This window comes from Nerophis ophidion, linkage group LG05, assembly GCF_033978795.1.
Source record: "Nerophis ophidion isolate RoL-2023_Sa linkage group LG05, RoL_Noph_v1.0, whole genome shotgun sequence".
Lineage (NCBI taxonomy): Eukaryota > Metazoa > Chordata > Actinopteri > Syngnathiformes > Syngnathidae > Nerophis > Nerophis ophidion.
Window position 1 is genome coordinate 77784163 of NC_084615.1, and position 18471 is coordinate 77802633.

Consider the following 18471-nt stretch of genomic DNA (forward strand, 5'->3'; position numbering starts at 1 on the left):
AATTTGGCACGTTTGGTTCATTGTTCCCTGATGATTTGTGCTCGGAAGACCACACAAACGGTTAAAGTACCACATGGCTGATTTACCAGCAAAATCCATGTTCAACGAAAACCATGGAGACGTCGTGTTGACCGTGACTTAAACACATCAAGTCGGGTGATTGGGAGCATAGCACACTAATCACTCACAGGAAGGTGTGGAGGGCAGTGATGATCAGAAGCAGGAGGGGCGTGGCTTGAACGAGCGGGGGCGGAGCCCTTTAGTCTCACCTCCACAGGGAAGTGGTCGCTCACCATCAGCACCTGCGCACACACACACACACACACACACACTATAGAGCGTTTTCCGTTCGGGCTCCAGTACTCTGGAATGCCCTCCCGGTAACAGTTCGAGATGCTACCTCGGTAGAAGCATTTAAGTCTCACCTTAAAACTCATCTGTATACTCTAGCCTTTAAAATAGACCTCCTTTTTAGACCAGTTGATCTGCCGCTTCTTTTCTTTTTCTCCTCTGTCCCCCCTTCCCTTGTGGTCCGATGACCATGGATGAAGTACTGGCTGTCCATAGTCGAGACCCAGGATGGACCGCTCGCCTGTATCGGTTGGGGACATCTCTACGCTGCTGATCCGCCTCCGCTTGAGATGGTTTCCTGTGGACGGGACTCCCGCTGCTGTCTTGGATCCGCTTGAACTGAACACTCGCGGCTGTGTTGGAGCCACTATGGATTGAACTTTCACAGTATCATGTTAGACCCGCTCGACATCCATTGCTTTCGGTCCCCTAGAGGGGGAGGGGGTTGCCTACATCTGAGGTCCTCTCCAAGGTTTCTCATAGTCAGCATTGTCAGTGGCGTCCCACTGGATGTGAATTCTCCCTGCCCACTGGGTGTGAGTTTTCCTTGCCCTTTTGTGGGTTCTTCCGAGGATGTTGTAGTCGTAATGATTTGTGCAGTCCCTTGAGACATTTGTGATTTGGGGCTATATAAATAAACATTGATTGATTGATTGATTGACACACACACATCAAGAACTAAGAGCTGCAGGACCCGTGTGTTGTTGTGGTCGTTGATAAAGAGAGGGTGCAAGTGGTACAGCCTCAAAAAGCGACATTTGTATGTAAAGGATATCACCACATGGGCTCAAAAACACTTCGACGAACCACTGGGGCGGTATAGCTCGGTTGGTAGAGTGGTCGTGCCAGCAACTTGAGGGCTGCAGGTTCGATCCCCGCTTCCGCCATCCTAGTCAATGCCGTCGTGTCCTTGGGCAAGACACTTTACCCACCTGCTCCCAGTTAAATGTTACTTAGATATTGGGTTTCACTATGTAAAGCGCTTTGAGTCACTTGAGGAAAAAGCGCTATATAAATATAATTCACTTCACACCAGTCTCATTCTATATCAAATTTTATTGGTACATAAATTGTGCAATATATTCATATCTGGAATATGGCCATCTGAAAACATCCTGTATGCAAAATCATCTCTGAAAAGGCCACCAAAAATTGCCGGTCTACTATTCATTCACACCCACACTCTTGACCCGGTTCCATCCCATTCAAAATCCATGACGTCGTGCCTGATTTTGAAGCATTCATTTAAGTAATTCCACAGGCTTCTTGTGCGCATCTAAAGTATTTGAATCATCGACAGCAAATATCAAGCCTGCATGTCGAGTTGAAGCCGTGGTTCAATTGCAGTTATGTTTGTGTGCTCCTGGTCGTCTTCATGAAACTGCAAACATGGAAGTGGAGGAGAAACAATGACATCATCCAAAGTGGTTTGTGAACATTTAAAGAACCTGGAGGAACTGATACGTCTGCTAGTCTTATCCAACCATGAAGAGTGGAGACAAGGAGGGGGATTAATCAGTGCAAAACACTAAAAACTAACTCAATTATCAACTCGATGAAGCAATTCCGGAAGGAATTGCGTGTGAATGCAAGGCTGAAGTTGAACTGAAATGCTGACAGAACGTAGTATAAATGTAAGAATAGTTTAAATCAGGGGTTGCCCGCTGGCCTGTTCTAAAAATAGCTCAAATAGCAGCACTTACCAGTGAGCTGCATCTATTTTTTGAATTGTATTTATTTACTAGCAAGCTGGTCTCGCTTTGCTCGACATTTTTCATTCTAAGAGAGACAAAACTCAAATAGAATTTAAAAATCCAAGAAAATATTTTAAAGACTTGGTCTTCACTTCTTTAAATAAATTCAATTGTTTTTACTTTACTTCTTATAACTTTAAGAAAGACAATTTTAGAGAAAAAATACAACTTTAAAAATGATTTTTGGATTTTTAAACACATATACCTTTTTACCTTTTAAATTCCTTCCTCTTCTTTCATGACAATTTAAATCAATGTTCAAGTAATTTTTTTATTGTAAAGAATAATAAATACATTTTAATTAAATTCTTCATTTTAGCTTCTTTTTTTACACAAAAAATATTTGTGAAATATTTCTTCAAACTTATGATTAAAATTCCCCAAAAATATTCTGGCAAATCTAGAAAATCTTTAGAATCAAATTTAAATTTTATTTCAAAGTCTTTTGACTTTCTTTTTAAATTTTTGTTCTGGAAAATTTAGAAGACGTAATGATTTGTTTATTCTAACAAAGTGCAGATTGGATTTTAACCTATTTAAATTAAAACATCCATCCATCCATCCATCCATTTTCTACCACTTATTCCCTTTCGGGGTCGCGGGGGGCGCTGGCGCCTATCTCAGCTACAATCGGGCGGAAGGCGGGGTACACCCTGGACAAGTCGCCACCTCATCGCAGGGCCAACACAGATAGACAGACAACATTCACACTCACATTCACACACTAGGGCATGTCATCGAAATTTCTAAAATTAACCAAAATCAGGAAAAATTACTAATGTTCCATAAACTATTTTTTTAAATTTTTTCCAAAATATTTGAATTAGCCAGTTTTTCCTCTTCTTTTTTTGGTTGAATTTTGAATTTTAATGAGTCGAAATTGAAGATAAACTATGTTTCAAAATGAAATTTTGATTTTTTTTTTCCTGTTTTCTCCTCTTTTAAACCATTCAATTAAGTGTTTTTTTCATCATTTATTCTCTACAAAAAACCTTCCGTAAAAAGGAAAAAAAAATGTACGATGGAATGACAGACAGAAATACCCATTTTTTGTATATATATATATATATATATATATATATATATATATATACATAAAATGGGTATTTCTGTCATTTTTTAAAGGTAAATTGAGCAAATTGGCTATTTCTGGCAATTTATTTAAGTGTGTATCAAACTGGGAGCCCTTCACATTAATCAGTACCCAAGAAGTAGCTCTTGGTTTCAAAAAGGTTGCTGACCCCTGATTTAAATGATGAAGAGTTTGAATTTCCAGGAAAACCTGAATTTGGTTTGGAACTTGGGAGAGTGTTAGTTTGTGTTGTTGGAATAAGTTGAAAAATGGGAATTGTGCAACTTGGAAAAATGTCTCATTCATTTAAATGGAACATCCTGGAAATTTGGGGAAAGCGGGATTTAAAAAAAATACATTAGGAACACGAATGAACTGAATGAGCTGAATTGGTTGGTGTTGGAATTGTTTAAATTGGTCAAGAAATGTTGAATTAGTAACAGTTTTTAAATGAGAAATTCCTGGAATTTCGGGAAAACCAGGAATTTTTCTAGTTCCTTTACCAACTTTGTTTTTGTCTTGGATATGAGGAGTGTTTTGACCATGGAAAGGTTGAAATGGGTTGAAAAAAGTAGTCGAACATAAAGGGTGGAAATAGGTTACCAAAAAACGGGAATTCCTAAAAATGTGTAGAATGTGGAAAAATGGTGGATTGAATGTCCAGGATGAGTTGGATGTGTTGAAGGTGGAATGGTTTGAATCGGTTGAAGAAAGTGGGAATTAGGGAAGTTTGAAAAATGGCCAACTCTCTCTGAATGGGGAAAATGGGGGAAAAAAAAGGAATTATAGGGAATTTTTTTTTTTTTTGTAAAATTGTTATAAAGCACAAAATTCCTGAACAGGCTGAATATTTTGAAGTTGAAACAGTTTGAATCAGATTGAAAAAATGTGAATAATGTCCCATTTCAGAAAAAGTGGGAATTTCAGGAAAAGTGGGACTTTTTTCGAAAATGGTAAAAAAAAAAACTTGAATGGTCTGAATGAGTTGAAATTGTTGGTGTTGGAATTTTTCAAAATCTGTTGAGAAATGTTGAAGTATCAACATGTTGAATTAAGAAATGGCATTGCTGAATTTTGGGAAAACGGGGAATTTTTTCAGTTAAAAGAACTTTGTTTTTCTCCCCAATTAAGAGGAATGATTCGACGGCTAAAATGCGTGGAAGGAGTAGTCGACAGAAAAAAGGGTGGAACTAAGGCTTTGAAAAAGCACGAATTCTGGAAAATCCTGGAATTTTTTTCTGACTTGGAAAAAGGTTCATTTGAATTTCCATGGTGGTGGAATGTGTTGGAAGTCAGATGGTATGAAGAGGTTGAAAAAGGGCCAATTCATTTTGAATTGGAAAAAATCTCCCAGAAAACCTGGAAATCTGGGAATTTTTGGAATCTGTCAAGGGAAAGACCGCAATTCCCGAATGGGGTGAAACATGTGGAAGGAAGAGCGCGCCAAAATCTGGAGAAGAAGTTTAAAAACCACGTGTGAATATTTTGAAGCATCACACACTGATTAGTACTAAGGAACCCTGGAATGTAAACATTATTTATTATTATTATGCTGAATGTGTTTGTTAGAAGGGGAGGAGCCTGTTTGAACTTCCTTGTTACTGGTGAGAATTAGTGTACTTAAGTATCCATGTTCTACAATGAGTGGGTTAACCCAAACCATGAAGTACACTCACTAAATAAAAAAACTATATATTTTGGGGGAAGGCATTGCAGCAAATAAGTATTGTATGATTTGTTTTGGTTGTGCAGGTGCAGGATGACACTACAACCAGAACACTTAACACACTTAACATTGTCAGAACGCAAAAAAATGAGCGTCAGTTTTAAAAAAACAAAAACTGGATCATGTTAGATTTGGTGGCTAATGTTCAGGTGCGCATGAAAGTAGGTTTTATCTAAACCTACATGACGATCGTAAAATCATTTGTGGATATGACTTCTATCAGCACGTTTTTGTCACCGTTTCAGTGACTGCATGACTGGAAAATGCATTCTTCTCTAAAGTCAGGACTCCGGTGCTAATTCCATATGGCTGCTAAATAAATCAATAACCCATCATACTCTGCAAAAAGAGGTGACAGGTTGACTTTGGAGCGTTGATAAGGGAGGCACTATGTAGAACACTGACTTTTTGAACAGTAAATAGTAGGGGTGTAACGGTACGTGTATTTGTATTGAACCCTTTCGGTACGGGGGTTTCGCTTCGGTTCGGAGGTGTACCGAACGACACGGACGTCGCACGTCGTGTAAACAAAGCACACCGAGGGCCCCGACTTAAACAAGTTGAAAAACTTATTGGGGTGTTACCATTTAGTGGTCAATTGTACGGAATATGTACTGTACTGTGCAATCTACTAATAAAAGTTTCAATTAACAAAAAAAAACAACACACGGCATGCTAGCAGTGACCGGGCTATTATAGACTGACCATACCTCCTCTTGTCACTGGACATGTCCTCATTTGCGGGGCTGTCCGGGTGGAGTTTCTTAAATGCCTCGAATGTCATTTTAAGTTAGGGTTGCGTGTATTTTCAATGTACGTTCAGGGTTAACAAGGGGTTGAAAAACAAAACAAAAAGTGGTGCCGCAGCAACATTGGTGAGGGAGGGGCAGAGAGAGAGAGCGAGAGAGTTATGATAAACGCGCATGCGTCGCCAGGCTCTGCTTTTTATCCATTGATTAATCAGATTTTATTTTTTATTTATTTATAGCAGGGGTGTCAAAAGTGTGCCCCGGAGGCCATTTGCAGCCCCACAACTAATGTTTTAAAGGCCCACGGCACATTCTAAAAAATACTATTAAAATAAACCAAAACATAAACAAAAGTGAAATAAAAAAGCTTAAAGGCTAAATGTAATTTAGAAAAAGTTGCAACGTTGACTAATAAAACAAAGCTGTTTTTTTTCCTTTGAAACTGTCATTGCTCAAAACTTCTACAGAGGACCACATTCTTCAGAGGAACTTGAGAGAACCTGCTGCCCAACAGCATCTCTGTCTGGACTGAAGCCTGCAATTCCTCAGACTGGAAGTCTCTCCAGAGAGTGGTGAGGACGACGGAAAAGATTATCAGGACTCCTCTTCCTCCTATCCAGGAGATCGCAAAAAGCCGCTGCCTGACCACGGCTCAGAAAATCTGCAAAGACTCCTCCCACCCCCGCCAAGGACTGTTTTCACTGCTGGACTCTAGGAAGAGGTTCCGCAGCCTCCATAGCAGAACTCCCAGGTTCTGTAACAGCTTCTTCCCTCGGGCTGTAAGACTATTGAACGCATCATAACTAAATTATCCCCTTAACTCCCCCAAAATGGATTAAGTCACTGGAATTAAAGACAATATAACATACATCCATAAACATGGACGCATATGAAAAAGTGCAATGTATTTATCAGTACAGTAATCTATTTATTTATATCTGCACCTTATTGCTTTTTTTTTTTTTTATATCCTGCACTACCAAGAGCTAATGCAACGAAATTTCGTTCTTATTTGTACTGTAAAGTTTAAATTTGAATGACAATAAAAAGGAAGTCTAAGTCTAATGTTATTATGAATTATTGACCTATCCAAGTTTCCGATTACTTCACATCAAATATTCCACTAAGAAAAATATTTCAGGTGGAAGATTTATCAAATTTGTTAAATAATCAAATGTATATTTTGTGTTTTCTTACTGTACCGAAAACGAACCGAGCCGTGACCTCTGAACCGAGGTACGTACCGAACCGAAGTGTTTGTGTAGCGTTACACCCCTAGTAAATAGCTTGAGTGGTTTGTTTGTCATAGCTGCAAACTGCTTAGATCTGGAGTATTAGACCTAAACCTGAGCAGGTTCCTAAGAGTGTGCTTAAAACATGGCTAAGTGTGCTCTCCTCAAACATTAGTTCTCTTCTATGAGGTTCAAGTCTAGTTCTGTGCAGTCTCGTTCAAAAACCGTTTGCGCCTCTGATGTCGAAGTCCTTTTGATTGTATCGTCTTCGTCCTCTTCACTCTCGCTCAGCGGCCTGATGCTCGCTCGGCCCAGGAACTCGGCGGGCGAAACGGCGGAGTTCTTCTCCACGTGGGACCGCGCCGTAGCGACCGTTACGTCGCCGTTGCCAATCTGCAGTGGGAAGAGACTCATCTTCATTAACAGCTCATATAATTCTCAGTCACCGTTTAACCGACTTTTCTAATCCAGCTGAACGTCGTTCGTTTTAATTTGGAATCAGTATTTTGTAGAACAAAACACTTTAACAGCCACCAAGCAAGAAGTTTGATTAAAAAGCTTTTACATATACTAACCCCAAAACCAGTGAAGTTGGCATTTTGTGAGGTGTGAATTACAGTGGGGCAAAAAAATGTAGTCAGCCAGCGATTGTGCAAGTTCTCCCACTTCAAATGATGACAGAGGTCTGTAATTTTCATCATAGGTACACTTCAACTGTGAGAGACAGAATGGGAAAAAAAAATCCAGGAATTCACATTGTAGGAATTATAAAGAATTTATTTGTAAATTATGGTAGAAAATAAGTATTTGGTCAACAATTCAAAGCTCTCACTGATGGAAGGAGGTTTTGGCTCCAAATCTCACGATACATGGCCCCATTCATTCTTTCCTTAACACGGATCAATCGTCCTGTCCCCTTAGCAGAAAAACAGCCCCAAAGCATGATGTTTCCACTCCCATGCTTCACAGTAGGTATGGTGTTCTTGGGATGCAACTCAGTATTCTTCTTCCTACAAACAGGACGAGTTGAGTTTATACCAAAATGGATACATGGATGATACAGCAGAGGATTGGGAGAATGTCATGTGGTCAGATGAAACCAAAATATAACTTTTTGGTAGAAACTCAACTGGTCGTGTTTGGAGGAAGAAGAATACTGAGTTGCATCCCAAGAACACCATACCTACTGTGAAGCATGGGGGTGGAAACATCATGCTTTGGGGCTGTTTTTCTGCTTAGGGGACAGGACGATTGATCCGTGTTAAGGAAAGAATGAATGGGGCCATGTATCGTGAGATTTGGAGCCAAAACCTCCTTCCATCAGTGAGAGCTTTGAATGGTTGACCAAATACTTATTTTCCACCAGAATTTACAAATAAATTCTTTAAAATTCCTACAATGTAAATTCCTGGATTTTTTTTTCACATTCTGTCTCTCACAGTTGAAGTGTACCTATGATGAAAATGACAGACCTCTGTCATCATTTGAAGTGGGAGAACTTGCACAATCGCTGGCTGACTAAATACTTTTTTGCCCCACTGTATATTTATATAGCACTTTTCTCTAGTGACTCGTAGCGCTTTTCCATTGTGAAACCCAAGATGTAAGTTACATTTAAACCAGTGTGGGTGGCATTGGGAGCAGGTGAGTAAAGTGTCTGGCCCAAGGACACAACGGCAGTGACTAGGATGGCGGAAGCGGGGATCGAATCTGGAACCCTCAAGTTGCTGGCACGGCCATTTTACCAACCGAGCTATACCGTTGTGTAAATGGTAAGTAAATACAGAATACAATAATTTGCAAATCCTTTTCAACCTATATTCAATTGAATAAACTGCAAAGACAAGATACTTGACGTTCAAATTTTTAGAAAATATTAGCTCATTTGGAATTCGATGAGTGCAACTTGATTTAAATAAATCTGGCACACGTGGGGTTAGTCAGCGGCGGCGGCGATGACCAAGAAGAACGCGGAGTTGGAATATAATTACAACACTTTATGTACATATTTATATAATATTTACATATTTATATAATATGTAACAACAAGCTCCATTCACAGACATTGCTTTTATGAGCAGGCAAGAGAGTCAAAAGCCGGGGGGAAAAAAAACAAAGAAAAAACGCTTCATTTGGCTGCTAACATCTGCAGTAACATATTTATCATTTTTGGTTGTATTATTTTGTCAAAACGGTTATTGACAAATAAATTCATTAAAAAACAAAAGTTTATTAATTTAGGATTCTATGGCTGCTCAGTACAATGTTTAATAATGTGAACGTACTAAACATGTGGTATATATTGTTTCTGATTTTATTTACAGCACCTTGTTAAAAAAAAAAAAAAAAAAAAAATATTAAATGGTGTTTCTCACCTTCTTTATCAAAGAGCAACTTTTTTTCCCCAGTCGTACACAAAAAATACAAAAATTAACCCATGGAATTCTTTGGGTACTAGATTCAGCGAAATGATATGCTGGCACACGTACGAGTTTATACATGCAATGTTTGGCAATACGATAACTGGCAGTATAAAAAAACAGGGCGGAAACGGGATCATACAAAAAGTGAGGCGTATGAAAACCGAGGTACCGCTGTTTTGTCTGTGTATCATAGCTCGTGTTTGGTAAAACCTTTCAACCATGGGTGTCAAACTAATTGTAGCTCAGGGGCCGCGTGGAGGAAACTCTGTGCAGACGCTGGTTGGACTATTAAAATCATGGCATTAAAACAAAAGAAAACTTCAGATTATTTTAGTTGTGTTACTTTGGTCGAAAACAGAACAGACACATTGTGGAAATATTACAATAAAATTATAGAAAAAAATACCGGCAGCGGTAAAGTTTAGATCCATGAAGGAAAGAAGTAAGTGAATGAATGTTTATAACTGAACACATTCACATATGCATAAAAATTGGTTTTCTTTTGTATTCTTTTTTTAAATAAATTAACCTCTTAAGGCCCAAGCTGTTTGTATACATGTTTTTTTATTTATCTTTGCTATTTGGACTTATTGGACCTTGATTAGAATAAAAAACTAAAATAATCCTTTAATATGATATCAATAAGTGCACAAATATGTAGTGACATACAATTTTTATTTTTAAACTTTTTTCCCCCAAATTCCATTTTATGTTATACTCTTCTGACACCACCAGATAGCAGTATAAGTGTCCATATGTTGGCATAAGACCCCAATTCAGTAGTGTATACAATTTTGAAAATAAGAGCTAAAAGGTGCTGTCCACGCATGTGGCCACTAAGGCCTTTAGAGGTTAAGTAACTTTTATGACAACCTTTTTCCAAAACACAATATAGGATGTGAGATATAACAGGATAATGCATACATTCATCATTTGTTTTCAAAATGCTTACAAAAAAGTGGGACCCCACAAAATTTACTGTAGGACCCTATTTTTGACTTGATGGGGTCCCTGGGACCCCATTTTGAAAATGTCTAGCGCCAACACTGATGGAGCATTGGTGTGTGCAAAACAGCAGCAGGTTTTAATACTAATCAAATATCATCCCGGGGGCCATAGATAAGACTTGACTTTGACATCCCTGCTTTAAACTGAATGAAAAACTGCAGTTTGCACAATATTTTCAAACCAAATGTTCCACAGATGTATTTAGAGGGTGATCAAGGGTGATGGGTCAAAGAGAATCATTTCACCACACCTAGTGTGTGTGTGACAATCATTGGTACTTTAACTTTAGTGAAGTCAGGTGATAATCTGGGATTGCCAAACCCTATGACCTCCTGGTACCCCAGCACCTCCAAAACCCTCAAATCTAGACTCCAAACATCCCAGAACAAGCTAGTCCGGTTACTTTTAGACCTCCACCCCAGATCACACCTCACTCCAACCCACTTCTCCAAAGTGGACTGGCTCAGGATGGAGGACAGAGTAAAACAACTTGCACTGAGCCTGGTCTATAAAATCCGCTACACCTCCCTGATACCGAAGTACATGTCAAATTACTTCCTTAATGTAAATGACAGCCATAACCACAACACCAGGGGGAGCTCCACAAACCACGTTAAACCCAGATTCCGATCTAAGAAAGGTCTTAACTCATTCTCTTTCTATGCCACATCAATGTGGAATGCACTCCCAACAGGTGTAAAAGTAAGTGCAACTCTGTATTCATTCAAAACCGCTCTAAAACAACACCTCCAGGCAACTTCAACCCTTTACTAATAACCTCATCCATTCACATCCCATCTCCCCGGATTGTAAATAACCTAATGTAAATAATCAAATGTTTTTCTAATGTATATACTTGTTCTTATGCTATGTGAACTCACTATGTTCTCTGCTGGCTGTACATATCCTACTAAGTAAGACCTACACTGTTTCAATGTCCATTTCTCTGTTGATGCAATTGTTGATGACTGAAGTACTGATATCAACCAAAGCTCCTCATCCCAACCCCCGGATTGTAAATAATGTAAATAATTCAATGTATATACTATGATGATTAACTTGTGTGATGACTGTATTATGCTGATAGTATATATTTGTACCATGAATTGATTAACGTGGACCCCGACTTAAGTTGAAAAACTTATTGGGGTGTTACCATTTAGTGGTCAATTGTACAGAATATGTACTGAACTGTGCAATCTACTAATAAAAGTTTCAATCAATCAATCACCGGCACCGTTAATACTGTATGGCAAAGAGCAAAATAAGCTAACCTGCGTCATCTTGCTGAAGTCGAGCCCCGGCCTCGGGCCAGGTAACACATCTGGGTCATGGCGCCTCTTCAAACGAGGTTTGCGCATGTCGCAGGGCTGCGAGTGGCATCGTGGCAGTGCTGGGTGCGGGTCGCGTCGAGAGGAGGATGGCGTGCTGCAGGCTGAGGTGGGAGAAGGAGACAAGGCAGGGCCCTCCATGCCCTCCATGCCCACAGCATGTGCTGCCCGAGGGTGCTGGGCCAACATGGACGTATTCAAAACTTGCAAAGGAGAGAGGGAGTAGCGGCGGTGCAGCACCAAGTGGCCCGAGAGGGGCGTCGGTGACGAGGAGCATGAGGAAGTGGTGGCCAGTGATGAAGAGCAAGCGGTTTTTGGTGATTCACACGGGTCCCACGGGAAGCTCCATGGCAGTGGAGAGTCTGCAGACAGTGCTAAGCTAAAGAAAGTGGGGCTCGAGGAGGAATGTAAAGAGGACGACTTAGAGAAGGTCCTGCGACCACAGAGAGGCAACAAGCAGTCTCCAGAGCCTACATTAGATGTTCCTACGCTTTGACTGGCACGTTCTACTGGGGTCCAGACTTTGGATGCACTAGGATGCCATGTGGAGCGGCACCGGGAGAGATCCTCTGGTACAGAGAGGGAGCGACAGTGGCGTTTAGGAGGCGGTGGAGGCGGAGAGCTCTGGAAAGTCTTGTTTGCAATGGAAACCTCAGCTCCATGGTGAGGTTTTCCCACTTGGCAAGGCCACGTGGAGTCCAGTCCACACGTTGCATCCAGAGGTTTGGCTTTGAATAGTGGCTGTGAAGGAACGCTGCTCTCTGAAAAAGCCAAGAGACGACAAAATGAGAAAGGTCTCAACATGCAGCAGATCAATCCACTGCACTTGCCTTGGGTGGACTTGCATGCTCTCCAGGAGATAGTGGGGCTGGAGCCGAGTGCAGGTAGCGTCTGAAAACAAAAGACATTGTTCCAAAAACACCACTGACAAGTACTGATATCTTATGTTTCCAGTATCAGACAGTACAGTTCTTCACAGTATGGTGAACCCTTGAGTTTGCTTAGCGGGATGAACAATGACAGATGGGCAAAACATGTCATGTGTCTTCAGGTGCTTGGAATGTTGTAGATTATGCTAAATACAAACAGAATAAACCATGTGATGTTAGTACAACAATTAAGGAAAATTAGTCAATTACATTAATACCATCCTGTAATTTGATTTTGATATTATCAATATTCATGTAATCTTCTGATAGATTAAACACTATAATAATAATAATAATAATAATGGATTAGATTTATACTGCGCTTTTCTATTGTTAGATACTCAAAGCGCTCACAGAGAAGTGGGAACCCATCATTCATTCACACCTGGTGGTGGTAAGCTACATCTGTAGCCACAGCGGCACCAATATTAGCTAATATATTTCATCCCGCTATATAGGGCTGGGCGATATGGCCTTTTTTTAATATCTCCATTTTTAGACCATGTCACGATACACAATATATATCTCGATATTTTGCCTTAGCCTTGAATTGCATCAAAAATAGAGGTATTAAAAAAGGTCATATCGCCCAGCCCTATATAGAGGGATGAAATATATTAGCTAATATTGCTGCGGCATCAATACTTTTGAAACAGTGCAAAACAAGTACTTTGAAAAAAAAGTAACATTTTTACATTTTGTGACAGCCATGTTTGAACAGAAGGGCCATTTTTAAATAATCCAATTATGTAAATCCAAATATAACAAAGTCATATTTACCAATATGAAATAAAACCCCCAGGACATAATCACAGAAAAACCAGCAGCAATACAGAACACAGACAATGTGCAAGACTTTACAGAGACAGTACAGCAAGCGCTGTGAAGGCTTCTGAGCTGTGATTCAGAGGATGAGCTTTAGGGGGCAGTAACGTTTGCATACTGGGTTGGAGCCAGCTTGGGAAGGAAGTTTTAGGAAGCGTGTTGGCGGTGTTGAAAGTGTGGATTGCATCCGACTCCAAGAACTACAGCTGTTTTTGTGCATCCCAATAAAAGGCTGACTTGTGCTATTTTGCCTCATCGATATTCTGCCAACACTACAGTAATTCAAGTGAAGCATTTGACAGGATGCTCAACATCATCTGTTTAGTTAACTTCGCCCGGGGCTTTTTGTGGTCCTAAAGAAGATTGTGTCTGGGGGCCCCATTTAGGTCTTTAATATTGGTTATGTACTATGCTAGGGCCCAGGGCCGACCAGCCTCGTTCGTGATATGGTCGAACAGTCGTCCCTCACCAGATTACTCTTTGAAGTTTGCAGCTTGTGAAGGTGACTATGAGGGTGTTATATCATGTCTCAGAGGCTTTCTTAATATCACAGACGGTGGTAAACATCTTTTTTAAGATCTAGGAATATAAATGTTCCATAAATCCATAATTTGTGGAAATGTACTTAAGACAGCCAGGCCTGGAACCATTACTTTTTGGTGACTGAGTAAGTGCATAAAATATGCAACCCCAAAAAAATGCAGATATTAACAAATAATGTACTAATATTTTATAACATATGTAAAGATTTGTATTTAGTGGTGGCTTGTATTTAGGATTCACGGTTCAATCCCCGCTTCCGCCATTCTCGTCACTGCCGCTGTGTCCCTGGAGAAGACACTTAACCAACCCACTCTCAGTACTATTTACACTTATTTAAATATAGCATAAAGATATGGATAATGGGTTTCACTATGAAAGATGCTTTGAGTCTCTAGATAAAAGCGCTTTATAAATATATTACACTTCACTTATATTGATAATCACGTACAAACAATGAACACAAATACGTCTGCAATTCAGTTCAATGCCATCCATCCATTTTTCTATGGCTTATTCCAATGCAGTATGTTAAATAGTCATGTGTTTATACTGCAGATAATGTGCAAAGTTTATATGAAAAGGTAAAAACAAATAGGTTGAGAGGTCCATGTGAAAAGAAAGTGTTGGATATCTTCTTCTTCCTACCGCAGTGACGGCGCTGCAATACTGCTTTGGCTCTTATGGTCTCCAAGTACCGCCCTATTGACCAACATTAAAATACATTAGCGTAATTGGCCTAAGTATTCATTAAAAAAAAAAAAAAAGATTTTATTTAACAAGTAGACAAATTGCAAAAAATTTGCAAAAACTATTTAAAAATATATATACATGTATGTATGTTATCAAACATATTTAAGGAAAAGGTTTGGCTTAAATATGAATTTAAATAATTTGGTCGTTTAATAAATAGGACTGTCAACTTGTCACCATGATGGCATGTGAAGCGATGCTAAATTAGCAATTATCTTTATGGCTTTTTGGAATGGCGTCTGTCGTGACGCTGCTAAACTGACCTAAAACTATCACAAAAAACACGTTGACTCACAGCTGATAAGTTTAGCAAATGTATAATTGTACCCACAAGGTAATTTAGTCTGTCAAATTAGAACAACAAACACCTGCAGACCACAACGACCACTTGGATGATCAGCTACTCAAGTGACCAATCGTCATCATAGTCGTTGTGGCCCTTAGTGTGTATGCCATGACTACTTGTATTTAGTTTTTCGGTCTAGTTACTACCGTTTACGTCAGCACCTCTGTCATTACGGAACTGAATTTCGGTACCACAACCTAATCATTAAAATTCGGTATCAAAAAATGATCATCTGTTACAGTCCTAGTTGGATATTTGAGGAGTCTCGGAATTGGGGCTGGGCGATATATCGATATACGCGATATATCGCGGGTTTGTCTCTGTGCGAGATAAATGGTAAATGAGTTGTACTTCTATAGCGCTTTTCTACCTCTTTTTAAGGAGCCCAAAGCACTTTGACAGTTTCCTTCTCTGCATGAACGTTTCAAATGATCATATATTAATGCAGTATGAACAAAAATGTTATAATATAGACACATAGAATCATCATCCTGCTGGGATTATAGGCATCAAGTGTTCATTCAAGGCTAAGGCAAAATACCGAGATATATATCGTATATCGCGATATGGCCTAAAAATATTGCGATATTAAAAAAAGGCCATATTGCCCAGCCCTACTTGGAATGCAAATGTAATAAAATGTGCACAGTATCAAAGTGAACTGAACCGTAATTGCGTAATAGAAACCAATTACATACCACGTTCCCATTGAAAGCCTTGTGATAAGGCTCTTCCAAACTTTGCTTTCGGAGCTGCTCTGTGATAAGTGTCACCATAATGGCAGCTATGATCCAGGAACTGTTGGCTCAGACACCTGGCATGGCGTGTCCTCTCCACACTTCAATTACTTCCAGTCGTCTCCATCGTGCTCCCACCTGTATGGACGGAGCAATAGATCAGTATGAAACATTATCATTGTTTAAAGTAACAACAGAGCTAAAGGGGTTACGGCATAGTTTAAAGGACCTTTTAGTCCCTGACAGAATGAAAAGCTTCATACATGTTCCACTGAAAAAGTGAGTCTCCGGCAGGCCACGAGCAGAAGTTCATGTTCACAAAAGCAGAGAGCACACATGGACACGAGGACAACCAGAACAAAGAAACACTTCACATTCCATCATGTTCACATAGCAAGTGAGCACTGCAGTCTGTTATTGGTGTATAAAAATGTACAAACTATTTGTCGTGCATGGCATAGAACATGCAGAATAAGTTCCAAATGGAAGGTGTTGGGGTAAAAATGGGGGAGTTATACTAAACAGATAACAGCAGTTGTGACTTGTGAAGAAGGGGGAGGGAGAGAAGGAAAGGGAGAGAATGGGGGAAGTGTGAGGGAAAATGAATGGGGATAGGGGCTGGTAGCATGCCATAGAATCTTTGCAAAGAACAAATGACCAAGTCCCCGGCATTTATATTACTATGGCAAAACTGGGTATAGCCAAAGTCTTTTTTTGAGGGGATGTGCAAATAAAAACTAAATCCTCGGTTGCACTGTTGCATGCAAGAGAACCTTTGCACAGCTCCATAAAAACAGATACCATGCCTAAGCAAATGGTTGCATTGCATACAACCAAAACCAATAGTTAGATTCGAATGTGACAGTTGCTTGGAATTTCTACCACTCCTCCAGTGCAGCCAGTAAAGTGTTTTAAGATTGGTTCCAACATGCAAGTCGCAAATATGGTGTGATTCAACACTTGTTGTTGGCAGTCAGATGTGGCCTGCAGGGAGTAGGCATACAAACACTAAAATAACTTCATTTTGACACCAATGATCTATGTTGCAACCAATACACACTAGTTTTATCCAGCTTTGCATTATTAGCCTTCACAATAATACACTGTCAAACGAGTTTATTACAAAATAGTGCACCATTAAAGGCCTACTGAGACCCACTACTAGCGACCATGCAGTCAGATAGTTTATATATCAATGATGAAATATTAACATTGCAACACATGCCAATACGGCCGCTTTAGTTTACTAAATTGCAATTTTAAATTTCTCGCAAAGAATCCTGTTGAAAACGTCGCGGAATGACGTCACCGGTGGTAGCGGACATGTTCTCCCAGCACCGATCACGGCTAAAAGTAGTCTGTTTTTATCGCATAATTACACAGTATTCTGTACATCTGTGCTGCTGAATCTTTTGCAATTTGTTCAATTAATAAAGGAGACTAAAAAGAAGAAAGATGTTGGTGGAAAGCGGTGTATAGCAGCCGGCTGTAGCAACACAAACACAGCCGGTGTTTCTTTGTTTGTTATGAAACTTTAATATGGAACGGAGCGGTCAAGCGAACATGTTTCTCTACCACAAGTCAGCCGGCAGGTTTCGGTGAGAAAATGGTGGTAATAAGTCGGCTCTTACCGTAGACATGAGCGGAGCTCGTGTCGTTCCTCCTGCAGCTGTCAAAGAGGCAGCTGCGACTTTCTTGCCTCCTCCGTGGCTTCTCTCAGAGACACGGGAGGTCTTTCAGGTATGACTATATAATCTCACCAAAACACTAGTAACACAATAAGCAAATAAGGGATTTTCCAGAATTATCCTAGTAATGTGTCTAATAACATCTGAATCGCTCCCACAGCCCTCGTCTTTTTCTTTCTTTCTTCTAGTCCTTCACTCTCACTATCCTCATCCACGAATATTCATCCTCGCTCAAATTAATGGGGAAATTATCGCTTTCTTGGTCCAAACCGCTCTAGCTGCTGGTGGCCATGATTGTAAACAATGTGAGGAGCTCCACAACCTGTGACATCACGCGAACATCGTCTGCTACTTCTGGTACAAGCAAGGTTTTTTTTTTACTAGCGACCAAAAGTTGAAAACTTTATCGTCAATGTTCTCTACTAAATCCTTTCAGTAAAAATATGGCAATATGGCGAAATGATCAAGTATGACACATAGAATGGACCTGTTATCCCCGTTTAAATAAGAAAATCTTTTTCCAATAGGCCTTTAACTAGGCTGACTGGTTCTGACAACGGGATGGAATATCATTACATATATTAAACATAATAGTCGTGTCACAACACGATTTATGTGCGCTTATAATCGAAAAAACAAATTAGCTCAGCAATACGACAGAGTTTAGCGAGGCTATCAGGCTAGCATGCTGTGGGGGTAACATACTTATTTGAGCTATTCGGCCTGTTTACTGTTGTTTTGCAAATTGACACCACGCGTAAAGTGTTCGTGTGATAAATAAGAGAGTAAGAACACAGCTGACACAGTTTGAATAAGCACGTCCGCGGCAGGCTAGCGTGCTACACAGCTGTCCTGATGCATTACCTTCGTTTGGCGGTTCCTTAGCAACCGAGGCTGCGCAGTGCACCGGATGAGCGTCGCCGAGCCGAGGGTTTATATAGCTTCTGGGCGATACCATTACAGCAAGAGCGGGGGTTACGAGTCTCCAAAAGTCACCCGCAGCGGAT

At 40.0% G+C, this 18471-nt stretch overlaps 1 protein-coding gene across 2 annotated transcripts; it reads right to left on the reverse strand.

The window, feature by feature from the left end:
* Positions 1 to 1389: 1389 nt before the first annotated feature.
* LOC133553627 (protein FAM53C-like) lies at positions 1390 to 18372 on the reverse strand. Of its 2 annotated transcripts, none has more exons than XM_061902078.1 (4): positions 18329 to 18372; positions 15738 to 15914; positions 11590 to 12537; positions 1390 to 7277 (listed from the first exon to the last, which is right to left on the reverse strand). In XM_061902078.1, the coding sequence occupies exons 2-4, from the start codon at positions 15813 to 15815 to the stop codon at positions 7056 to 7058; spliced, it is 1248 nt and encodes a 415-aa protein (XP_061758062.1). In that variant the 5' UTR covers positions 15816 to 15914; positions 18329 to 18372; the 3' UTR covers positions 1390 to 7055. The 2 variants fall into 2 exon arrangements, with proteins under 2 accessions (XP_061758062.1, XP_061758063.1); XM_061902079.1 differs by lacking the exon at positions 18329 to 18372 and adding an exon at positions 17408 to 18261.
* Between the last annotated feature and the right edge of the window lie 99 nt (positions 18373 to 18471).

Coding starts and splice junctions, on each gene's coding strand:
- LOC133553627 (XM_061902078.1), bottom strand. CDS start 15,815: ATGGTGACACTTATCACAGAGCAGCTCCGAAAGCAAAGTTTGGAAGAG. Junction 12,538..15,737: donor AGGCTTTCAATGGGAACGTG/GTATGTAATTGG, acceptor TTTTGTTTTCAG/ACGCTACCTGCACTCGGCTC. Junction 7,278..11,589: donor ACTTCAGCAAGATGACGCAG/GTTAGCTTATTT, acceptor TTCCCACTGCAG/ATTGGCAACGGCGACGTAAC.